This window comes from Grampus griseus (genome assembly GCF_964374135.1).
Source record: "Grampus griseus genome assembly, chromosome: 6".
Taxonomy (NCBI): Eukaryota; Metazoa; Chordata; class Mammalia; order Artiodactyla; family Delphinidae; genus Grampus; species Grampus griseus.
The window spans coordinates 31,309,146-31,333,399 of record NC_139000.1 but is presented as its reverse complement, the minus strand read 5'-3'; the positions used below and the strand labels follow the sequence as shown (position 1 = coordinate 31,333,399).

General features: G+C 37.0%; 1 protein-coding gene across 1 annotated transcript in view; it reads left to right on the top strand.

Annotated features, from left to right (window-relative positions):
- The window catches only part of TMEFF1 (transmembrane protein with EGF like and two follistatin like domains 1), a gene marked incomplete at its 5' end in the record, with an annotated part of 92,685 nt that overhangs the window by 39,818 nt on the left and 28,613 nt on the right, over nt 1–24,254 (top strand). Inside the window, 4 exons of the mRNA XM_082655964.1 lie at nt 2,533–2,662; nt 6,308–6,334; nt 8,515–8,611; nt 23,593–23,741. Coding sequence (XP_082512090.1) covers nt 2,533–2,662; nt 6,308–6,334; nt 8,515–8,611; nt 23,593–23,741 — 403 coding nt within the window. The remainder of the gene's footprint in view (nt 1–2,532; nt 2,663–6,307; nt 6,335–8,514; nt 8,612–23,592; nt 23,742–24,254) is intronic.

Below are 24,254 nucleotides of genomic sequence, written 5' to 3'. Positions count from 1 at the left end.
CATAGTTCCTACATGAATGGCTAGAGATGCATTCAGAAATTGTATGGTATGTATGTTGTGTGGAACTATCCTTTCCTTTGCAGTACATCGAGCACCATTGGAATCCATCTGCTAAATGACAGTAATGTCCCTTTCTCATTATGACAACCAAAAATGCCTCCATAGGGGCACCCACCCCTAGGGGGCGATGTTAGCACCTTTGCAAGCACTACGTTAGAAAGTTATTAAATGTTTGTTGAGTGAAGAGTTGGCTTGAGAAGTCCATAGACTTAGCATTTGACATCTTGGAGCTTATGGTCTTTTTTGCTAATTATACGTTGTATAATTACAGAGTAACATTGATTCCTGCAGACATCATACAAGTTATTGTGTACATTTTAGGGGAGAGAATAAAGTAAGTGATCCTTGAAGGATTAGAGGAGTATAGGAAGGCATCCTAAAGTAAAATTTTAATTTTAACTAAAGTTGATGTAGGAGTCTGCTGATATTGTATAGCAAATCAACTTGGTTACAAAATATTTTATTAGAAATTGTCTTTACCAGTGTTTGACTTGGGGTAGCATGCCATATTTATGATTCATAAAGTAAGTTGACCACTTTTTAAAAAGTAAATAAATGATAAAAATAAGCCTTGTTCATTGCAGAAAAATTGAGAAATACAGAAAACCATATACATGGAAATAAAAAACTCTGGTGACAAGTAATGTGAAAAATTTATTGGTGTTTTCTTCCAGGATTTACTCTATGAATATTTATTTTTTCTAAATAATTGAGATATATCTGTGTATATATATGTAATTTATTTTCTTGCTATATTTTTATTTTATATTATCGAATTATTTAAGAAATTTGCATTCAGTTTTGTGGACTAGATAATGCATTTAAAAATGGCAGGGACTTCCCAGGTGGCGCAGTGGTTAAGAATCCGCCTGCCATTGCAGGGGATATGGCTTCGATCCCTGGTCTGGGAAGATCCCACATGCCGCGGAGCAACTAAGCCCGTGCGCCACAACTACTGAGCCTGCGCTCTAGAGCGTGTGAGCCACAACTACTGAGCCTGCGCTCTAGAGCATGTGAGCCACAACTACTGAGCCTGTGCTCTAGATCCCGTGCTCCGCAACAAGAGAAGCCACCAAAGTGAGAAGCCTGTGCACTGCAATGAAGAGTACCCCCCTGCTCGCCGCAACTAGAGAAAGCCCGCACGCAGCAACAAAGACCCAACGCATCCAAAAAAAGAAAAAGGGCACAAAATTCTCAGAAGTTACATATATGGTATTATCACCTACTTTTCACCTAACGTTATCTTTTTCTGTCACACGGTATTCTTATAAAGGGTAATGCTCAGTGACTCCTTGAACAGATATAGCATGGTTTAAATAAATATTGCCTTGTTGGATATTTAGGTTGTTTTTATGTTTTAGATATGAATACATTTCTATTTGAAATGACTGTAATAAATTGTCATCTACAATAGTTTCCTTCAGATATATCCTTAAATGTGTAATTCTAGATAAAAAAATCACATTTCTTTTTTAGAACTCTTGAAATGTATTGTTAAATTATGTTCTCAAAAGATCGAGCCAGTTTAAATTAGCACAACAGGTATATTGGTATGTCCACCAAATTGAATTTTTTGTTTGTCTAATGACCAGCTTTATAAGCTAAAAATAGCATCGCGTTTTCATGTACCACTCTGATTGCTAGTGAAACTCAGCATTTTTTATATATTAATTGACCATTTGTTATTTTTTGTAAATTTTTTTGTATTAATTTGTACTGTCTCTCTTTTAGTAATAAGTTATGTCATATTATACTGTTTTCCCCAGATTTTAAAACTTTAGTTCTTTATGATATTTTTGACATTTAGAAGTGTTAAAGTTTTTTAAACATACCAATTCAGTGTCATTTTTCAAACATGAATCATCTTTTTTCTTTTCATCTACTAATCCTTCAAGGCCCAGTTCACATTTCACTTTCTCTGAGGAGGCTTTTCTTGAATACTTCAGTTTACAGTAATAGGTATTAGATATTACACTTATTGTCTACACTTTTGATTTAGTACATGATCATATATATGTATTTCCTATTTATATGGTTCGCTAACAAGATCGTAAGGTCTCTGAGAACAGAGTTCATTTTTCTTCTATAGCATTTACCTTGAGACTTTGTGTACTAGACGTATTGAATAAGTGAATTTTGATAATAATGAAATGACATTACATCATTAGTGCTCATGACAAACATTGACAAGCATTTCCTTTTATATTATCTCCCTGGATCACAAGCAAATGATGTAGATAGGATAGGGATTTTCATTCTCATTTTTATGGATAGTTGATAGTTAATTTTCATTATGAATGTGAAAAAAGGTATGAGAAAGAAGCATAACTCTTCTTTTTAAAAACCAAATAAAAGAACAAACTCTTTTGTAGTAGAAGTATGTCATAATACTATGGTATTGCATTCATGAATATGAAATGAACTATTAATATTCATGCCTAGTCTGAGAATTTATTTTTGTTTCTTTTGCAGTGCCATACAAATTATATTCCTGTCTGTGGATCAAATGGGGACACGTACCAAAATGAATGCTTCCTCAGAAGGGCTGCTTGTAAGCACCAGAAAGAGATAACAGTAGTAGCAAGGGGACCATGCTACTCTGGTATGTGTGATATTCTTCTGAAAAAATGTTAGAAATGGTTCTCCCATACTTTTAAGAGGAAGTTTCCAGTCAGAGCTTTATTCCCAAAACTGCTGTATGGATTTGGTGATGATTATGTGGGGAATGGGGGAGCTCTTTTTTGCCTCCATTTCACGTTGCTTTTTTTTGGGGGGGGGGTACACGGGCCTCTCACTGTTGTGGCCTCTCCCGTTGCGGAGCACAGGCTCCGGACGCGCAGGATCAGCGGCCATGGCTCAGGGGCCTAGCCGCTCCGCGGCACGTGGGATCTTTCCAGACCGGGGCACGAACCCACGTCCCCTGCATCGGCGGGTGGACTCTTAACCACTGCGCCACCAGGGAAGCCCTCACGTTGCTTTTTAACCCCTGGTAGTCTTGTACTGACTGTTACTTCTCAGGACGTTTTTAATGCTTAATGCTTTTTTTTGGTGGGGACTTTGCATATCTTTTGCCTTATGGTTTGAATATAAGACAGGATAAGATTTGGGGTGGGAAATGCTATGGGATCCATTTTGTTGATTTTTATCTTGGGGGATGGGGAAGGAGTGGGGAGTATCCATAAGAAGTCATTAGTGGCATCCCAGGATGTGTCTCTGTCCAATCTCTTTTCTTTTTATATCTTCTCATTTCTGTTTGCTAGCCCTAGTCATCCACCTCCCCCAATTGTTTGTATTTACTTCCTTGTCTTTTCCTTCCTGAATTGGTAATGGTTAATTTTGGAAGACATTAATATTAGTATCTTACTTGCGTTTGTATTTGGGGGCAGGGATGCAGAGTGAGGTATTGTAATAGAATTATTGTACGAAGGTTAGCAGTAAAGGTGGAGACTATTCTTATACGATTACTCCATTTCCTTTCTCTCCTTGTATATTACAGTGCCTATGTTTTTATTGGGGCTCCATTACATAAGTGTAATTGATTGATGGTCCATGTGGTTGATCTCAAACTCTGGGTACACTAATACCACATGACTCAAAGCCCCCACTCTGAACTGTGTGGTTGGTATTTCTGGTGTGGCCAGCCCCTGCCCTAAGAGTATTGAGTGTGGCCTGTCCCACCCTAAGGTCTGATGTGGTCAACTCCCTTCCTAAACATCGATTGCCTTCCAGAAGCTGAGGGCGAAGGCCAAAACTCTCTTTGGGCAAGGCCAAATTCTTTTCCATACACTAAATAATTAGATGCTCTTAGGCCAATAGACTATCATTTGATATGGTTCTTATACACTTCTCTAAGTACATTATGTTTCACAGACTTAATTTAGTAATTAAAAAGGAATATGGAGTTCTTTATAATCCCAAATTAATTATGCATCCTTTATGAGAAGTTTAAGACACCAACTGCTTTGATAAGCAGTGAATATTAAGCATTGGGAGGCAGAGTGGAAAGAGCTGGAAAGAGCACTGCACTAGGGTTACAAGACTTGGCTTTAAAGTAACTCCAGCTCTTGTTTACTGTATGACCTTACACAAGTCACTTAGCTGCTTTGAGCCCCAGTCACATACCTAAATTGTGATGGATGTCATCTCCTGGGGTTAAGTGAGAATTGAATGAGCTAAGCTATAAGGTGCTATATTGATTTTGTTATCTTCTGGCTGGGGCCAGAGTTGTTCATGTCATTTGGTCTGGTGTTGGTCCTATTCCCTGTGCTAGGAACAACATTCTCCTTTGCTTATTTGAGAACTTTTTTATGCTTTAAGATTGAGCTTAAGCCTTTTCTACTCTGTGAAATCTTTCTTCTCTGGTATCTCCTGGCAGAGTTTATTCACACTTTGTGCATATCTCTGTGTAAATATCGTACTGTTTTTTTTTGTTGTTTTTTTTTTTATCGTACTGTTTTTCATTTATCCAACACATTTGCCTTTGGCCAGATCCTGTTTCTCAACAGGAAAGTACTATATCCTGCCTAGGGAGGTATATCATAATCCCAGGGTTGGGGCAGGGGAAGGCATGTGTCCAGTGAAAATATGATTGACAAGAAGAACTCAACCTCATTATCAGAATAGTCACAGTATATTTAATTTATTTCAGAATTTTAAATGACCCTTAAGGAAGGTGTGAGATATTATATTTATTAAAATTGGACATTAGTTGGAAAAAAGATTGGGAGTAAGTATGTCATGCACTGGAACTGTCTTATTTATCAGTTTATATCTACCTTTTACTTATTATGTGTATGTTGTCTAACACATAATAAGTACCCAGTCAATGTGTATGGAATAGAAGGGAAAAAGAGAGTTTTCCTAAGCAAAGTTTGGTAATAAAAATACTTCTGAGTTCCCTTTTTCCTTGTCTTTTTTTCTACTCTTTTACTCTTTCTTTTCCTCTTTACTTTCTCAGAGAAGATATAATTATTTTATGGTTGATCAATCAAAATGAATACAATGTAAGACTTTGTATAAAATCCCATGAAGAGTTGAAGTGGATGCTACATAAAATATGTGTTTTTTCCCCAGTTCTTCCTGTTTCTACCACGTTTGGGACTTTTATTATAGTCTGCAGGAGATTGAAGGGAAGGGGGGAAGGGAGCGATATTGTTGAGGGTGTCTCCCACTCTAGAGAACTATTTGAAGAACTGGAATGGATTCTCTAGGAAATCCTCCTCCCTAGAAAGTGCTGGGTAAAGTGTTAAGTTCATCACTTGCCATCTCTGTTCCACACTTATGATACCACACCATTGCCCTCTTTTCAGCATGCTCTGCGCCATATGTTGGTTCTTTTAGGATTATAAAATACATATTTTAAATTAATTACATTTTACTCTGGCTTCTTGCTGGTAACTTTGAGGGAGGCTCTTTAATTTGACTAGTAACAAGTTTCTCACCTACACCTTGGTGAGATTCCTTCTGGTGAGGTTTCCTAGAGGAAGTTAATTTCATCAGTAATATGAAAACCTCAACCTTGAGCTTCTTTCCTTCTAAACCTTGGGGCTTTTCATATCTTTTGGCTTTTGGCTGTTATCCACAGATTTAATGAAGAAGATTTTTGGAGCAAGACCCAAAGCTCTTCTCCTCCCTTTCTAATAAAAGCAGTTTATTCTTTATTCCTTTCAAGCTTCAACAAAATTAAAAATTTCTTCTACCTTTTAAGTGAGTTATTTAAATTTATTTCTATTTAGCCATTTACTTTATAATATTTATTGGTTTTTACTCTGTACAAGGCACCTGGGTATTTCCTGAATGGGCTACAAAGATGTATGAGGTATGGATTATGTGTCCAAGTAATTTATATTTGAAGAAAGGTACAAAATAAGTATATAAGAATAAACTGTTAGATATCCAGAAAAAATGAGAAAAGGGGCTACATGAGAATGGATATCACAGTTTGATTTTATTTATTTATTTTTGCGGTACGCGGACCTCTCACTGTTGTGGCCTCTCCCGTTGCGGAGCACAGGCTCCGGACGTGCAGGCTCAGAAGCCATGGCTCACGGGCCTAGCCACTCCGCGGCATATGGGATCTTCCTGGACCAGGGCACGAACCCATGTCCCCTGCATTGGCAGGCGGACTCTCAACCACTGCGCCACCAGGGAAGCCCCACAGTTTGATTTTTGATAAGAAATTTTACTACTTGATAATATGAGATTTCCAGTAAAAGTATTCATATTCATTCTTTATTTTTCTTCTCAGATAATGGTTCTGGATCTGGAGAGGGAGGTAAGTTTCAAATACCCCTTAAAAAAGTTTTTTTTTTCTTTCACTTTTTAAAAACAGCCCTATTGAGATAAAATTCACATACCATGCAGTTTGCCCATTGAAAGTATGTAATTCAGTGGCTTTTAGTATATTCACAGAATTGTACTTTCATCACCACAGCCAACTTTAGAACATTTTCATTACCCCAGAAAGAAACCCTGTACCCCTCAGCTATCACCCCCAATCCCTCTATCCCCCTTAGCCCTTAGCATTCTTTTTTTCCTGCATTTATTTTTCATTATAGGTTTGTTGTCAGACAAAGGGGAAATGTTGCTCCTGTTAAACTGAAGTTACACCAAGGTGCCCTCCCCTTAGGATCATCCCCAGATGATTTTAGCTTGGACCAGAGTATATGTAACACTCTCCCATCCCTTGCTTACAAATTTTTGCTCATAAGGAATTTTCAAGGTACAATATTTAAAAACAGTTTGAAAAACTAATATTTGGTAATTCAGTTTACTCTGAATTATTAGAATTGAGAATGACTGATCTATTTAATGGTCTAATGAGGCTGTAATTCTTAATGAGTATCCACTGTATGCAAAGTAAGTTTGAGGTGCTCTGGGGATGCACTAAAAGAAAAAACATACTCTGGTAAAATTCACCCTTATGCAAATGAAAACTACAGTTGTGATCGTTTCAGTACTATCTGAAACCTTACTCCACCCTTCTACATTTCATAGAATCCTAACATTTTAGAGTTGGAAGGGACTTTGAAGGTCACCTAGAGAGTAGAAGAACTGTTCTGAGAAAGAATTTCAAGGATGACAGTTTGACCTTAAAAAAAAAAAGATTTAAACTGACCAACAATAGAATTTAATTTAAATGGACATGTTCAAGCAGAAACTTCGTGATTACGCGTGAAGGATGAGATCATAAATTCTGGATCTTAGAGCTGGAAAGGACTTTAAAGGGTCATGTGGTCCAGCCCCTGTGGTCAGATATTCAGTTAGGAAACTGTCATTGTTACTATGTTAAAGAAGTGGAAGTTGATCTCCAGATTTGCTTATATGGTACAAATACTGGATATCTTGCCCTGAGGATGTTGGTTGTTGGCAATTTTTTTTTAGGGAGTATGAGTTAGAAAGGCTAAGTGGTTTGCTCAGATTAATATACAAACTTTAGTGAGCTCATGATGGCTGTATGATTTCTAGATCTCATTATGTTTCTGAGGCCTTAGAAATACTTAGGATTATGCTCCCTGGAATTGTTTCGGGAGTATTCATTAGAATTTGGGGAGGATTTCTACTTAAAGTGTAGGCAGACACACAAAATGGCGAGTTTGATAATAGTACCAAACAGGCACTTAGGTTTGTGTGTGCTTTCCTTACAACATCTTCTCTGCTGATTGACACCCCCTCAGTAAGGTGTGCTTTCCCAAACCAGACTGGGAAATCCCTTGAGTAAACTGTAATCCCTAATTTGGCTTCAGAACTGATCTCCCTGCCCAGTTTGAGGTTATCAGGATAGGATCCACTCTAGTTAAGACCCAGGAGTATAGGGTTCCCTAAATGTGGGATATGAGCTGAGTTGGGGGCTGGTGGTATGCACTGTTGTTTTGTGCTGGGTCATAGGAGACGCATACCCTTCTGTATTCTGGGTGTTGCTGGCTGTGCTAGGTGGTAAAGTAGAAAAGGGCAAGTCCTTTGTAAATAGACCCCTTTCCTTTTCAAAATTTGGAGATAATTTTTAAGGCAGGTGTGAAACTGATGTGAGGAAAAGGTAGTGGTTAGGCTCTGCTTTGTTTAATCACTTATTTGCTAACCTGGATTGCACAGGCTATTTCAATAGGGTAATCACTGGACTAAATTTATTGGCTCATGTTTTTTTTTTCCTCTCTCTTATTTAATGTTATGGTAATTCTTTTAAAGAATCAACCAAATCTAGCATACTGTTTCGTTGTACATAGGTTAAGGGATTATTTTTCTAGCCCCAATACTTTTTTTTTTTCACAGCATATGTTGTACTCTTGTACTGACAACATTTTTGGACTCAAGCATTGATAGATTTTTGGAACTGATTTTTTTCAAGAGCTTGGGTACATTTTCCCCAGAAATAGGATAATGGCTGCTGAAAACATGAAGCATATCTGGAAAGGATCCCAACTTTTGGTTGAAAATTTAATTTTTCTTTTTAAACAGAAGAGGAAGGGTCAGGGGCAGAAGTTCACAGAAAACACTCCAAGTGTGGACCTTGCAAATATAAAGCTGAGTGTGATGAAGATGCAGAAAATGTTGGGTGAGTTGATTGAGGGAAGGGGATACACTTACTTGGAGGTTAATTATCAGCATTATTATATTATAGAAAGGTATCATCTAATTTGCTTGTGTGTATTTTGTGTGTGCCGTCTGTGTTTTTTTTGTTTAATGCTAGTCTACTGTCTTTTAAATTGATATAATACTATAGCTATTTAAGTGTTTTAGAATGGAAATCCGTTTATAATTTTTTTCATTTTACCACTGCCTTTTTTTCACTGATAGTTTTACATATTTTATACCAAGTGCTAATTTTATTCATCAGAATTGCTCTTATTTGGAATTATCTTACTATTATATTTTTAACTAGTATCAATGATAAACAGTTTTTCTTAACTTGCATTTTTATACACAAACTTTTCATGTATTTCAGTGTATTAAGAAAAATTCAAAACATTCAAAATTTTAGAGATAATAAGTAAATATTATATAATAAGTAAAAATTATTTCTGGAAATCTCAGCTGCACTGATTGACATTTTGTTTTATTTTCTCACTCATGTTCAGCCTTCACTAAGGTGGGTTTTGTAGCTGGACAGCATTGTCTGTCCAATTTCCTGTGCACTCCCTGTGAGAAGGGTGTTGTTTGGTGGAGGACTAACAATATAGACCTCATCAACACAGTTATGTTTGTTTCCTCCTTTCATCAGGTTCCTGTTTGTTTATTCCCAGTCTCAACCTTCTTTCAATTCTCTGAGGTGCTTGCTTTTTGCATAGGTGATTCTAAAAGCTTTAATGCTGCCTTTAGGACCTTATGTAACACAAATGGATCTTCTTCACTTCCTCAATTTTCCCTTAGTGCATATTTTACAGCACTTATTTTATAGAGATTTGCATGTTCTTTCTTACTTATATGTATTTTCACTGTGAATTTCCAGACTCATGTTTTATTCAGCCCTTAAATGCCTATTTGAGCCTTTTACTGATCAATGGTAGTATGGTTTAATTAGCATTTATGCCCGGAATGAGTTTTACACATCAGGATAACCACATTTTCAGTATTTTGGTACAGAATCACCTATTTGTCTGGCACTTGGTAAAATTAAATGTCTGATAATTTACTTGATATATGTTTGAAAGTAGGTGAGAATTGGCAAAAGACACGGTCAATAAAAAGTGAGTTCAGCAAACCCTGAGTTTGCTCTGTTTCTGCATATTGATCACTTGGATTGACATGTCCCTCTGTTTCAATCAGAGTGGATTGGTTTGTAAGAACATGTTTTCCAAAGTAGATTTTGGCCTGTAGAACATGAGAGAAATGATAGCAATGGGGACTTGCAGAGAGAACAGGTAATAGGTATTATGTTCTCTTCTTCTCTCTTTGTACTGATGATATGCATGATGAAACACCAGCATTTGTGTGTGTGTGTGTATTTTTGTAGATATTTGGTTCTTTTCAGTATTTTTCCTCAGGACTGTTCTATAATAGTGTTCAGATTCAGAAGAGCTGTCAGTGATTGATTGGCTTGATCAGTTGATCTGTTGTTATTCCTTTGACAGTACCTGTCTTCAGTCCTATTTTTTACATTTCTCTTTTTTCATTTTCCATCCCTTAATTGAAAGAAATAGAGAGCTTTTGCTGGGAAGTAGAATGGATTCTGTGTAGTTTCAGAGGTGGCCCCAAGTATGACATCTATATGATAAAATACACATCTTTCTGTGTACCCCTTTTCTTGATGGAATATGTAGCCTATGCCCAGTCAGAGCAACTCTGTTGTATATACTAAATTCATTTTGTGTGTGTCTATTTGAGAACTTGTAACTGCAGTTCTTGCAGGTACAGGCTCTAAGCATAAGAAAGTGGGCATAGACCAGGGAAGGGCTTACCAATAGTAAGGAGCATGCAGGCTGAGGAGTTTCCTAAGGAGCACATGGATAGATTGGGACAGGCAGCCAAGACCAGGCCAGGAAATTGATGCAATAATAGGAGAACATTAAGGAAGCAAACTGTACCTTTACCTAGAAAATAAGTACATATATACATAGTAATAATAGATATTAAGTAAAACAAAATTCTATAAAATAATACTTAACCTTTACTAAAAATAATGTATTCTAATATTTTCCATACTGATTATGACCTACAGTTAAAAAAATTGCTCTGTAATGTAACTATAATAGATATTTTATTTCATGTTACATTTTTAGGTATGGGTATTCATTTCCATTTAAAAAATATTTTATCTTTTCTCGTTTTGAAATGTCTTTCCTATCAAAAGAAATGCTATATATAACCTATCTGGTTTCCAAAGGGCAGCTAATCTTTTTTTTTCCTTTTGTAGTTGGTTAATTTATTATTATTTTTTAAAATTTCTTTTTTTATTGAAGTATGGTTGATGTACAATGTTGTGTTAGTTTCAGGTGTACGGCAAAGTGATTCAGTTATACGTATATATATAATCTATCCTTTTTCAGATGCTAAAATCTTTCTCTTGCTTTACAACTCTTTCTTTTCTTCTTGCTAATAGTAGGAAAAAAAACTGACTATTTGGGGGAGGGGATAAATGGTACCATGTAAGTTAATTTTCTGCTATTAAGAGAAGTGTAGTTTTTTATTTAGCCATTTAAATAGAAATTGATTTAAATATATTGTCTTAAACAGTATACAAAACATATTCTAACATATTCTTAGAGTCATATATTGTATAGTTCGTTACATTTTTCAAATGCTGTTATATAGATTATTTTTTCAGCTCTTTATGGCAGTCTGTCCAGTGGGTAGGGCAAAGGAGTATTATCCTGATTTTACTGGGGGAGCTGAGCTCAGAAGAAGCTGAATGGCTGTGATCAAGCAGCAGAACCAGAACACAGGTCTCATGACAAGAGATTTATCCATTCTGTTGTGCACACACGTGTGTAATACGATGATCTTCTCAGAGGCCACTGATGTTTTTAGTGGTAGCTGTTTCACGCCTACTAAAGGCTCCATTCTGCTTTGTGTTTTGGGTTCTACATTGTTTCATAAAATTGATTTTTCTTCTCCCATGCCAGGCTCTTCGCTGTTGCATCTGAGTGCTGTCAGTATGCCTTGTCAGTGATTCTGACTGTAGATGACTCCAACTTATTAATTGCCTCTCTGCTTCCCTGAAATAGGAAACAGTATGCTTATAGAAACTATATCTAATGTAGGAATACATTCTAAATGTAAAATCAGAGTAAATAGGTTCTTCGTGGAGTGTATGAACGTCAGATATTGCATGAACTTTGTCTCTCTTGTCTGCTCAGTGGCTATTTTATTTATAATTTAAATTATTTTTGCTTGTGAGAGGCTTTTTTCCTCTTTCTTCCCGAAGCACACTGTGTCTCTCTAATGGCATCGTGGGGCTTTGCATGGGTTTGTGATGGCTATCTTCATTGATGCTTACCTTTTGAATTTATACCTAGAGCGAGGTAGTTGAGGTTCCAAGAAATTTGACTCCCACATGGGTGAGGTTTCAGTAGGCCACTGCGACCGTTGTGACATACAGTGGCTAGACTTTCTGCTTAGTCTTTTTTTTTTTCTGCTTAGTCTTAAAACTTGGAAGCAATACCTGCTTTACAGAAAATTGTATTTCTTAAACTACATAATCGTAGCAACCACACCCCCTCTTTATCTAAACAATATTTCTAACCTGTCCAAGGCTGAGGTTATTGCTGCAAGATAGCCCTCAGCTGTTTGTCTGGACAGTGGGACCAGATAATCATAGAACTCCTTCAGCCAGGTAGACCTTTTATATACCTGACCTAAATCCCTGCCATGAACGATTTGAATAGTCTGTAAAATCATCTGGCATGATGTCAGTACAGGCGAGTTATAAAAAACCTCCAATTATTCCTTTGAACTTCGTCTGCCATGTGCTTTATGGAAATTGTCCCTGCTCTTCTACCTCTTTGATGTCAGTCATTTTGGAGATGCTGTTTCCCTTTTCCCCTGAGTGATGTAAGCTGTCAGAGTTGCTCAGAGAAAGAATCATGTAGGTGTGCAGTATGACAGACAACGTTGAGAACCAGTTAATTCACCTGTTGGACATCTTTGTCATTTATGGTACCATTTTCTGCTTGGACACAGTTGCTGGCCACTGTCAGTCTGATGAGTCTCTCCCTCAGAACGTGGAATGAAATTTTTTTGTTGTTGTTTAAACAGAGAGAGTAATGCTGTACATCTGTCGTCTCCATTAACGTCCTCCTTTCTGGAAGTTGCATATACTTTTAAAAAAAAAGAACAACCAAAGGAGTACTTTTCTACCGTTATCTACTCTGCGCTTCTGCTTTCCTCCTAATCAGAGATGGCAATAATTTTCATCATTTAACATTGCCTGACTCTGGATATTTGGAATCTAGACTTTTAAAACTATTTAGGTTTAATAAATTTCTACCAAGGCCCCTTAGATTATAATGGGAAAATAATTGTATGTTGTCCATTAGGCTCTGATAACAGGAAATAAACACTATTAAACGTTATTTTATACCAAGTATAACCCAGATGTTAATAATGACAGGCTCATTTGTCCAGAAATGCAGAACACAGTATCCCCATGACCTCCTGCAGTTTGCTGGATGCTCTGTTACTCTTTGATGATTTGCCTCTGTTATTCTGTCTGCCTGAAGTCCCACCCCTGTATACCTACTTGTTTAATTCCTACTCTTCCTTCCAGCTTGGATGAAGTATGACTTCAGCACCTCTTCCTAGCAGCCTCCCTTGCTGTTTCTGCAGTCCCTATGAGTTAGGTGACTAACTCTGTGTTCCTCCCTTGGTCTTGAGAAAAACAACCTCCACATAGCACTTATACTGTTGGGATCACTAACAGATTGTGGGCTCCCTGAGTACAGGGACTTTGTTTTGCTGGTTTCTATGTTGGATGAACTTGCCATAAGGTTGGGTATCTTAGGGTCCCTCTATAGGTCTTGCTGAACTCGTGGCAGTTCACACAGGGCTTTCCTGTTCACTTAGAGCCACACAAAGGTGCGTTGTGGGGGTTTAACATGTGTGAAAAGGACTAGTAGTATTGTGAGGAATTTGTAGCAGGTGAACTTGTTGCAGTCTTCGTTAGGTGTTTATGAAATCTAAATAACGTCACATGAATTAGTTGAAGCCAGTGTTTTCCTAACTGCTAAATAAAACTTACCATATGGAGAAGGAATGACACTTTCTATGCACAGTAAGGGGAAAGGAAGAGACAGGATAGGTATTTTTCAATAATAATACCTTTCAGATATACATAGTATTTAATTATTTCAAAGGGCTTTTTACAAAAGCTTATTGGATTCTGTCACCAGTGTTTGAGGTATTATCACTATTATTAAAGACTCAGAGTTGTGATTTGCCAAAATCCTAGAGCTAAATCAGAGAAGTCATTGAATTTATTCATGTATGTATGTATGCATTCATGCCTTTGAAATTCATAGTGTTAGAAATTCAAAAGCTTTGAAAGGCTTTACAGTAAAAGGTCTGTTTCCCACCCCACCCCTGATCCTCAGCTACCCAATTGTCTTCACTAGAGGCAGTCACTGTGATCTGTTTCTTAATCTCCCAGAGGTATTTTTTGCATGCACAAGCATGTATGTATACGAATTCTCTTTCTTTCCTTTTTTTAAACTAATGGCAGTGCACTATACATACTGCTCTACTCTTTATTTAAAACTTTTTTTGTAAAATGTACATTTTGCATACAAGTGTGTTTAAAACATACACATGCAATTTAGAGAATACTACATCTATATACCTCACATCTAGGGTACAAAATAGAATATTGCCAAATTCACAGTACCGAGTGTTGACTTAGCTGGCACTGTTAGATGAAGGCTTACGGAAAAAGACACATTGAACAGTCTGTGTCAGAGTCTGACTTTTGGCTTCCTGGTTTACAAGATTCCCTTCTGGGGAAGTGGGTGGGCAAGGCCCTGAGTGTTACGGGGAATGTCATAGGGCTCATAGTTGAGACATCTGGTAGGATTCTCATGTCACCAGGTATGGATGATTGGCAGAAATGTGGTCAGAGAGTGGACTGCTCTGTGTTTTCTACTTCCAGTCTCACTGTAGCTGACCTCCAGCTCTCAGGAGCACGTCAGTTAAATGAGTGTGCTCGTTTGGTTCAGGTAGTTGACATGAAGGGGAGAGCAGGAACTTCATCAAGGCAAGTACAATTAAGAATCTGAGCCAGGCTTACCTAGGCATTCTCTTCTCTGGCTAAAAAGAGGGCAGTAGGCATCTTGGTAATGGCATCTAGCAATACAACTGTCCACAGAGTGAAATTATCAATATTTCAGTGTGGGGAACTCCCTGGTGGCTCAGTGGTTAAGAATCTGCCTGCCAATGCAGAGGACATGGGTTTGATCTCTGGTCCGGGAAGATCCCACATGCCATGGAGCAACTAAGCCCGTGCGCCACAACTACTGAACCTGCGCTCTAGTGCCCGCGTGCCGCAACTACTGAGCCCCTGTGCCGCAACTACTGAAGCCCGCGTGCCTAGAGCCCCGTGCTCTGCAACAAGAGAAGCCACTGCAATGAGAAGCCCGCGCACTGCAATGAAGAGTAGCCCCCACTCACCACAACTAGAGAAAGCCCGTGCGCAGCAGTGAAGACCCAACGCAGCCAAAAATTAAAACAAAACAAAAAAATTCAATGTGGACTGGTTGCCCTCTTAATATAGCTGTCATCTTGGAATCTTCCTTCAATGTTGTGTCTTTTCCAACAACAATCAGTTCTCCATTTCTCCTTCACCAACTGGGTGTCCTACAATTCATTTCATTTATGCACTTCTTGGAGTCAGCACAGACCCCACAGGGTAAGGGCTTAGACTCACAAATTGCCCCCGTTTTAGACACCAGCTGCAAATGAGGTTCCCTGCACTTCTGCCCAGGATACTATGAATCTGGAGGTTCCTAAGACCTCGCTTAAGGTTCTATAATTTGCTAAAATGACTTAGAATTAAAGAAAGAGCTGAGTCATCTCATTAGCATACAAAAGACTCTTTTGTCAAAGTTCCAAGGGTTTTAGGAGCTCTGCCAGGAGCAGGGGACAAAGACTAAACATATTTTTTGTTATACCACAAGCATCATCCTAGAAATTCCTTTACCTCTCTCCTACATAGGATATCCTGTTTCTTGCTTTTTTTACCTTTAACTTTTTTGTTTTACTCTTCCATTATAGTATATCTTTCAGTAGGTTCTTGAGAAAGGGTACAAGGTGAGACCTTATATTTAAGGTGTTTTTATCCTACACCTAATACTTGACTTATGACTTGGTGAGTGCATAATTCTAGGTGGCAGATAATTTTCCCTCAGAATTGTGAAAGCATTGCTCTGTTGGCTTCTAGCTTCCAGTTGAAGTCTGAAACCACTCTGATTCATGGTCCTTTGTATATGATTTGTTTCCTCTCTATTGAAGCATGTAGAATCTCTTTTTGGTCCTCAGTATAACGAAATTTCACAGTTCCTAGAATCTTACTGACTTCTGATTTGAGAAATTTTCTTCAGTTAGTTCTTTGATGACTTCCTTTCCTCTCTTTTCTATTTCTGGTATTTCTGTTATTTGGATGCTGGACATTCTGGACTAGTCCTTTAATTTTCTTTTCTCTCCTATTTTCTATTTAGAAAAATTTTTGCTGTTTTTTTGAATTTGTCATTTCTCCTGTACTTTTCAATTTCTAAGAGCTCGTTTTTGTTCTCATGGTGCTCTTTTTTCATAGCATCCTATTTTTGTTTTATGATTGCAGTATGTTTTTGTGGCTTGCATTATTGGTATTCTATCTGCTATAAGTATGAGGTTTTCTTTTATTCATTTTTATTCAGTGAGTTTTAATCTGTTACTTTAACTTGTTTTGGGGGTCATATGGCCTTATAAAATGAATTAGTAAGTGTTCTTTCTATTCTCTGGATGATTTTGTGTAAGAATAGAAATGTCTATTTATTGAATGACTGGAATGAATGTGTTCATGAACTCTTTTTAAAAAAACACCTGGATCTGATGCTGTCTTTGAGGGACATTTTTTAAACTGATTTCTTTAATGATTTTAGTACCATTCAGCTTCTATTTCTTTTTTGGTCAAATTTAATAGTTAATATTTTTTAAAGGCTATTCATTTCACCAAAGTTTTCAAATTTGCTGGCATAAAGTTGTTTACAATAAACTTTTATTATCTTTTAAACCATAATCTGTAGTCTTTTTAAGTCCAGATACTGTTTTTTCTCTCATCCTGCTTTGTTGATTTGAAAGTCTTTTCAAAGGACGAGCTTTTGGCTTTATTGATCTTCTCTGTTGTAACTTTGTTTTCTATTTCTGTTTAGATGTATCTATAAATCTGTATCCATATCCGTGTCATCTATATTTTTCCCCTTCTTTTTTTGTTTTCACTGGATTTATTCCATTGCTCTTTTTCTAATTTCTTAAATGGATGCTTAGTGATTTAACTTTTGGCTGTTCATTTAATATTTTGAGATAAAACTTGAAAAAGGTGAGGGATCAAACCGAGTGAATGTTTGAGGGAAAAGTGTTCCGGGAAGAGGGGAAGCCCTGAGGCAGGAGTGTTCCTGGTGTGTTTGAGAGAAAAGCAAGACCAATTTAGTGAAAAGATTTTTCATGATATAAGTGTGGAAAATAACTACTTATCTCCTTTCATCTGTCACTTTCCTTGCTGAGATGTCTGTTTTATGTGACAACTGTGATGAGCAGGGAGAACACCATCTCAGTCACTCATTAGATTTGTGATCTAAGGGTTTTTAATGTCTTTCATATTCAGCTTCCCTGTTCTTAATTTGTTGTCATGATTAAAGAGGCAAATGTGACTATCCCTGCACAGTAGGTGCAGAGTAAATGGTTGTTAAATGTTTTGAATTTGACGTGTTTGCTGAAGCGATTTCTTTCCATTTTAGTGCACACTCCTGTGCTTGAGCATCCTGCCCTCTGCTGCCGTTGCCAGTCTGCAGACACGGGGAACCGCTGTAGTCAGTAGTGTCAGCAGCCTCTAGGGTCTAATACTGTCCTCCTCTCCTCACTGTTTCACTGAGCTGGACGTTCCTTGAGATGGTGGTTTCATTTTCTTTTGTCACGTGCTATTGAAAACATTAGCAATGGTTGTTCTCACAGCTCTTGGTCTTACGTGGACCTTTTCTACACGTGATCAAGGAGGTTCCTGTTGAGCTGTAGTGCCCTCTTCTGAGTCACTCGTTTCTCCTTACTAGATTGGTTCGGGATCTTGCCTTTGTTGCTCAGCCTTTTCTCATCCCTGAAACTGTTCTGTAATACTTTCTTCCATTGGCCACCATTTATTCCTTAAACCTGGAGTCGGCAAAATTTTTCTATAAAGGACCAGATGGTAAATATTTTACATTTTGGGGGTCACATATGGTCTCTGTCACATAGTCTCCCTCTCCACCCCTTTAAAAATGTAAAAGCCATTTTTGACTTGTTAGTAAATATTCTTATGAATTTAAAGTTTTTTTATGGTGCCTTAATTTTTAAATTGTGAAACAGAGCATATATTGAAAAGTTTATGAAAAACTTACACATTTAGTTTAATGTGCAAAAATGAAACAAATTGTGACTCCTGCCTTCCAAGCCAAGAAATATAGGGTATTGTCAATACTTTAGAGCTGCCCCCAGCCCTGTGACCCTCCTCAACTGCATCTTTCTTTGATCCACCCACTCTATTGCATTTTGGGGAAATCATTCCTTTGCTTTCCTTATAGTTTTATCACATGATAACCCTCCTAATAATATATTACTTGGCTTTTGTTTGATTTTGAGTTTTATATAAGTGGAATCATACTATGTGTATCTTCTTTTGCTCAGCATTATGTTTTTAAGATTTATTCATGTTAATGCTCATAGTTGCTTAGTTGAATTCAGTTGCTTAACGTTTCCACATCCTTTCATAGTCCATTTTAATGTTGATGGACATTTGGATTGTTTCCAGTCTTCTGTTCTCATGAATAATGCTCTGTGAACATATGCATGTCTTCTGGTGCACATGTGTAAGAGATTTTCAAGGGCCTTACTCAGGAGTGGAATTATTGGGCATGTGCATGTCTAGCTTTTCCTGGTAATGCCTGTTTTCCAAAGTGGTTGTACCAGTAAGTTCTCCCTTCAGCAGAGGATAAGAATTCCCTTTGCTCCTCATTCTTGTAAACACTTGGTATTGTTCTCTTAATTTTTGCTGTTTAGTGAATGTGATGGTATCTCATTGTGGTTTAAATTTACATTTTTTTGATTATTGAGCAGATTGAACACTTTTTTACATATATTGTTTTTATATGCTTCCAAGTTCTATGTCATTTTTTAAATTAATTTTTTTTTTTTTTTTTTTGCGGTACGTGGGCCTCTCACTGTTGTGGCCTCTCCCATTGCGGAGCACAGGCTCCAGACGCGCAGGCTCAGCGGCCATGGCTCATGGGCCCAGCCGCTCTGCGGCATGTGGGATCTTCCCGGACCGGGGCACGAACCCGCGTCCTCTGCATCGGCAGGCAGACTCTCAACCACCGTGCCACCAGGGAAGCCCTAAATTAATTTTTATATGTATTCTGGATACTGATTATTTGCTGGTTACATGGGCTGTAGTTTTTTTGTTTGTTTGCAGATTGTCGTTTTTATTCTCTTTGTGAGGTGTTCTTTATTTCAAAGTTAAATTTATTGGTCTCTTATGTTTGATCTTCTAAGTCTTTTGTAGTTTTGCCTTTCACATTTAGGTCTTTAATTCACCAGGAATTAACGAAATCTTCAAACATGTAAAAGAGGAGAAAAAAATAAAGTGGACCCCTCCCCATATACCCATCACTCAGTTTCAGTTAGTGTAAAAAATCCAATTTTGTTTTATCTCTTTTTCCCTCCACCTTTTTTTTTTCCTTTTTTTGTGGTACGCGGGCCTCTCACTGTTGTGGCCTCTCCCGTTGTGGAGCACAGGCTCTGGACGCACAGGCTTAGCGGCCATGGCTCATGGGCCCAGCCGCTCCACGGCATTTGAGATCCTCCCGGACCGGGGCACGAACCCGTGTTCCCTGCATCGGCAGGTGGACTCTCAACCGCTGCGCCACCAGGGAAGCCCTCCCTCCACCTTTTTTGGGGGAAGTATTTTAAAGAAAATCCCAGCATTATGTCCTTTCATCTCTAGTTATTTCAGTTTTACTGATATTTTATCTGCTTGATATATGAGTTACAGAGAGATGCACGTTCAAATCTACTGTGGTAGATTTGGCTGTTTCTCATTGTGATTTTATCAGTTTTTGCTTTATAGATTTTGAGGCTGTTTAAAAATATTTAGAATTATATCTTCCTGGTGAATAAAATTTTTTATTATGAGGGATCTTCTTTCTCATAAATCTTTTCTGCCCTGAAGTCTCTTATGTTTGACATATATATAGATATATAGCCAAGATATATAGCCATACTAGGTTTCTTCCATTCCAGGTATGATATATCTCTCACAATTCTTTTATTTTGGTACAATACACATAATAAAATTAACCATCTTAACTATTTTTAAGTGTGCTGTCCAGTGGTATTAAATATATTCATAATGTTGTGCTATCATCACCACCATCCATCTCCAAAACTCTTTTAATCTTGTAAAACTGAAACTATATCTATTAAACAGTAACCCCCCCATTCCCCCCTCCCCCAGCCCCTGGCAACTACCCATATCATTACAGTTGAATATGTACCTTTCAAGCAGCATATAGCTGGCTTTTGTATTTTTATCCAGCCTAACTATCTTTGTATTTTAACTAGAAAGTTTAGTTCACTTAAATATATTATAGGGAATTCCCTGGTGGTCCAGTGGTTAGAACTTGGCGCTTTCACTGCCTTGGGCCTAGGTTCAATCACTGGTTGGGGAACTAAGATTCCACAAGCCCTGTGGCATGGCCAAAATAAATAAATAAATAAAGGGTAAGAATTAAAAAATATATATATATATAAAATAAATACTGATGTACTTTGATTTTTAAAAAATCTTATTTTGTACTTTTGTCTTGCTTTCTGTTCGTTTCTTCTTTCTTGCATTCTTTTGAATTTTTTTTCTCTATTAGTTTCAGTGTTATACATACTCCTTTTGGTGGTAACCTTAGCATTAACATGCTTATTCAACTTATCGCAGTCCAAAATTCATCAATATCTTTGCTCTTCTTAAAATACTGTAATTTCAGTCCCTCCCAATTTGTATGCTATCAATATTTTAATTTACTGTTTTTAAAAAAATTTAGCAGCACCTAGCATTGTTGTCATTATTTTATATTGTCAGTATTTTGTTAATATTACCTATATATTTACACTTTTGTTCTTCATTTATGTTTGCATCTCAGATCTTACTTGTAGGATCATTTTTCTACTGCCTTTATAATTTCCCTTATTGACAGTTGGCAGGTGACAAACTCTAAATTTTTACTTCTTCCAAATTATTTTTATTTTACACTTAACCATGAAAGATAGATCTTTTACATAGAATTCTATTTTATCCCAGCACATTGCAGGTATTATTTCACTGTCTTTTGGCTATAAATAAACAATTTGGCTTCAGTATTGCTTTTGAAGACACCTGTCTCTCTTGTTGCTTCTTTGAATGTAATTTTTCTCTTCTTTCTGGCTGCTTTTAAAATATTATTTTGTTGCTGTTGTTACAGAAATTCCACTGTGATATTTCACTGTCTGGATTCCTTTTTAATAATCCTGTTTAGAATTTATTAAGCTTCTTGGTTATTTAGATTAGTATCTTTCTTTAGTTTTAGAAAGTTTGAGAAATTGCTGAGAATATTGCCCCCACCTTATTCTTTTAACTCATCTGGAACTCCAGTCAGATTTTTATTAGCTCTTGTGACTCTGTCTTCCATGTCTCTTAATTTTTTTTTCATATGTTCTGTCTCTTTGACTCTGCCATGGTCTGAGTAGTTTCCTCTGACCTGTCTTCCAGTTCACGGAGTCACCTTTAGTTTATCTAATCTCCTGTTAAATCTGCCCATGAATTTTTTATTTCTAACAGTGCATTCTTTATTTATTAGAAGTTCTCTTTGTTTCTTTTTCATATCAGCTTGCTCTGCCCATGGTGTTTTATTTCCTCGTCTCTTGTGGGTATGAGAGTGAGTGAGCATGTGTGTGATATACTTGTTTTGCTCAGAACTGTATCTTGGAAATGTTTGAGGTCTAGGATAATAAAGTTGGGTTTCTACAGAGAGGATTGCATTTACTTTTGTCAGTTGTCTAGGGCCCCTTCCAGTCTTTGACTCTTAAAATAAATGCTGGACTTGAGGTTTTTCAGAACACCCAAGGAGTATTTTAAGTCGTAATTACTCATGTGAGGGCTGGCTTATACTTTTGAATTCTTGGGGAGATGTTTTTTTCCCCCTCTCTTCAATGCTGTGTAAACCACAGCAGAGTATTGTTTTCCTTTAAAACAGTCCCCTTGGAATATGGCATCTCATTTATACTCTACCCTCATGCTTTTCTCTAGGGTCTTTAGACTCTCTAACTTAGGTAGGTCAGTATTATTCATCTTCTGTTCTCAGAGGCCTACAAAACCAAAAAATTGATAATTGATTTACCTAGTTTGGTAAATGCCTTCAAGGTGAAAATCAGCTTTAGTAAACTTAACTGACCTTTCTCTATTCCTGTCTTCATATAACTTTTGTCTTAAAATTCCTTGCTTTCTTGACAACTTATGAATGCATTTGAGGACGTTTTGAAATATTTCGTCCAGTATTTTTTGTTGTTTTCATTAGGAGGATTAGTACAGGTTCTGAGTTCACCATGTTGCTGGAAGCAGGAGAGTCTCTGTGTTTTTTATTTTTATATTCCCAGTTAGATTTTACTGTCCTTGAGAGGAGTGACGATACCTTGGACTTTCTTGGCCTTCTCTATAATGCAGTCTCAGTGTTAAGTGGACACTCAGTTTTACAGGTGGATGTGCAGCTAGGAAACAATTTTGAGGGTCTTCTATTTTACATGTTTTATATCTATTATGTTTTTTAATCTTCCCAATTATTTGGTAAGGTTACATATATTGTTACCTCTGTTTTACAGATCAGTAAACTAAGACTTAGAAGGAGAATATGGACACAAATCTGGTTATTAGTTGGGCTAGGATTTAGATTCATGACTTTTTAAATAAATTTATTTATTTTATTTATTTTTATTTTTGGCTGCATTGTGTCTTTGTTGCTGTGCGCAGGCTTTCTCTAGTTGTGGAGAGCGGGGGCTACTCTTGGTTGCAGTGCACGGGCTTCTCATTGCAGTGGCTTCTCTTGTTGCGGAGCACGGGCCCTAGGTGCGCAGGCTTCAGTAGTTGTGACTCGTGGGCTCTAGAATGCAGGCTCAGAAGTTGTGGCACACGGGCTTAGTTGCTCCGTGGCATGTGGGATCTTCCGAGACCAGGGCTTGAACCCATGTCCCCTGCATTGGCAGGTGGATTCTTAACCACTGCGCCACCAAGGAAGCCCGATTCATGACATTTGACTTATAATTCTGTGTCCTTTCTGCTATACCATGTTGCTTTCTAACTAACGTTGTTGACATTTGACATTCCTTGATTATTATCTTTAGATATGAAAATTTTAGAGAAACCACTGGATTAATAATATCTGGATTAAATTATCTCTAAATTCTCACCTGAAAGAAATTGTTAGCTGAGCAGTCACTTTGCTTATTAAACTTTTATCAGTGACTTAAAACAATGTATTGACTTCTGTAACAGAAAGCAGAAAAAGAGAATTGCTTACAAACTACTATGTATAAGATAAATAAGCTACAAGGTTATATTGTACAGCACCGGGAATATAGCCAATATTGTATAATAACTTTAAATGGAGAATAATCTCTAAAAATATTGAATCACTGTGTTGTACACCTGAAATTAATGTAATACTGTAAACCAACTATACCTCAATAAAAAAGTTAAAAAGTAAAAAAAAAAAAAAAAAAAAAAGAATTGCTCATTTTTGCTGTTACAGCATTGTGAAATACTTTTGTTGTAAAATATAGGTAATTTTTGTTTTTTTCCAACAGGTGTGTATGTAATATAGATTGCAGTGGATACAGTTTTAATCCTGTGTGTGCTTCTGATGGGAGTTCCTATAACAATCCCTGTTTTGTTCGAGAAGCATCTTGTATAAAACAAGAACAAATTGATATAAGGCATCTTGGTCATTGCACAGGTAAAATTCATTCTACTTATCTAGAGACCTGTCTTTAATATTGAATATCACATGTCTGCAGTCTTATTTGTACATTTTGGTAGTGTTCCAAATTTGGAAAATGAGAAATCTTTGATGCTTTATTTTTTTATTACTATATATTTTAGAATTTCTTTGTTCTGTTACTAACTTAGCTTTTTTTTCCCACTTATTTTCATTATCTCAAGATACAAACAATGGTCTTGGTTTACTTATTTAGTTACTAAGCTGATCCTAACATGGACTTGTAGATATATTTATAGTTCTTGAAAGTTGTCTCAAATTTGTAATGATTTTAGTTGCTTAAGAATTAGCTTATTTTAATTATAGTAAAACTATAAGTATTACCATATTTTTTTCTTTGGCTGCGCCATGTGTCATGTGGGATCTTAGTTCCTGGACTAGGGATCAAACCCGTGCTCCTTGCAGTGGCAGCACAGGGTCATAACTACTGGCCCGCCAGGAAAGTCCCAACCATATTTTTTTTCATCTTTT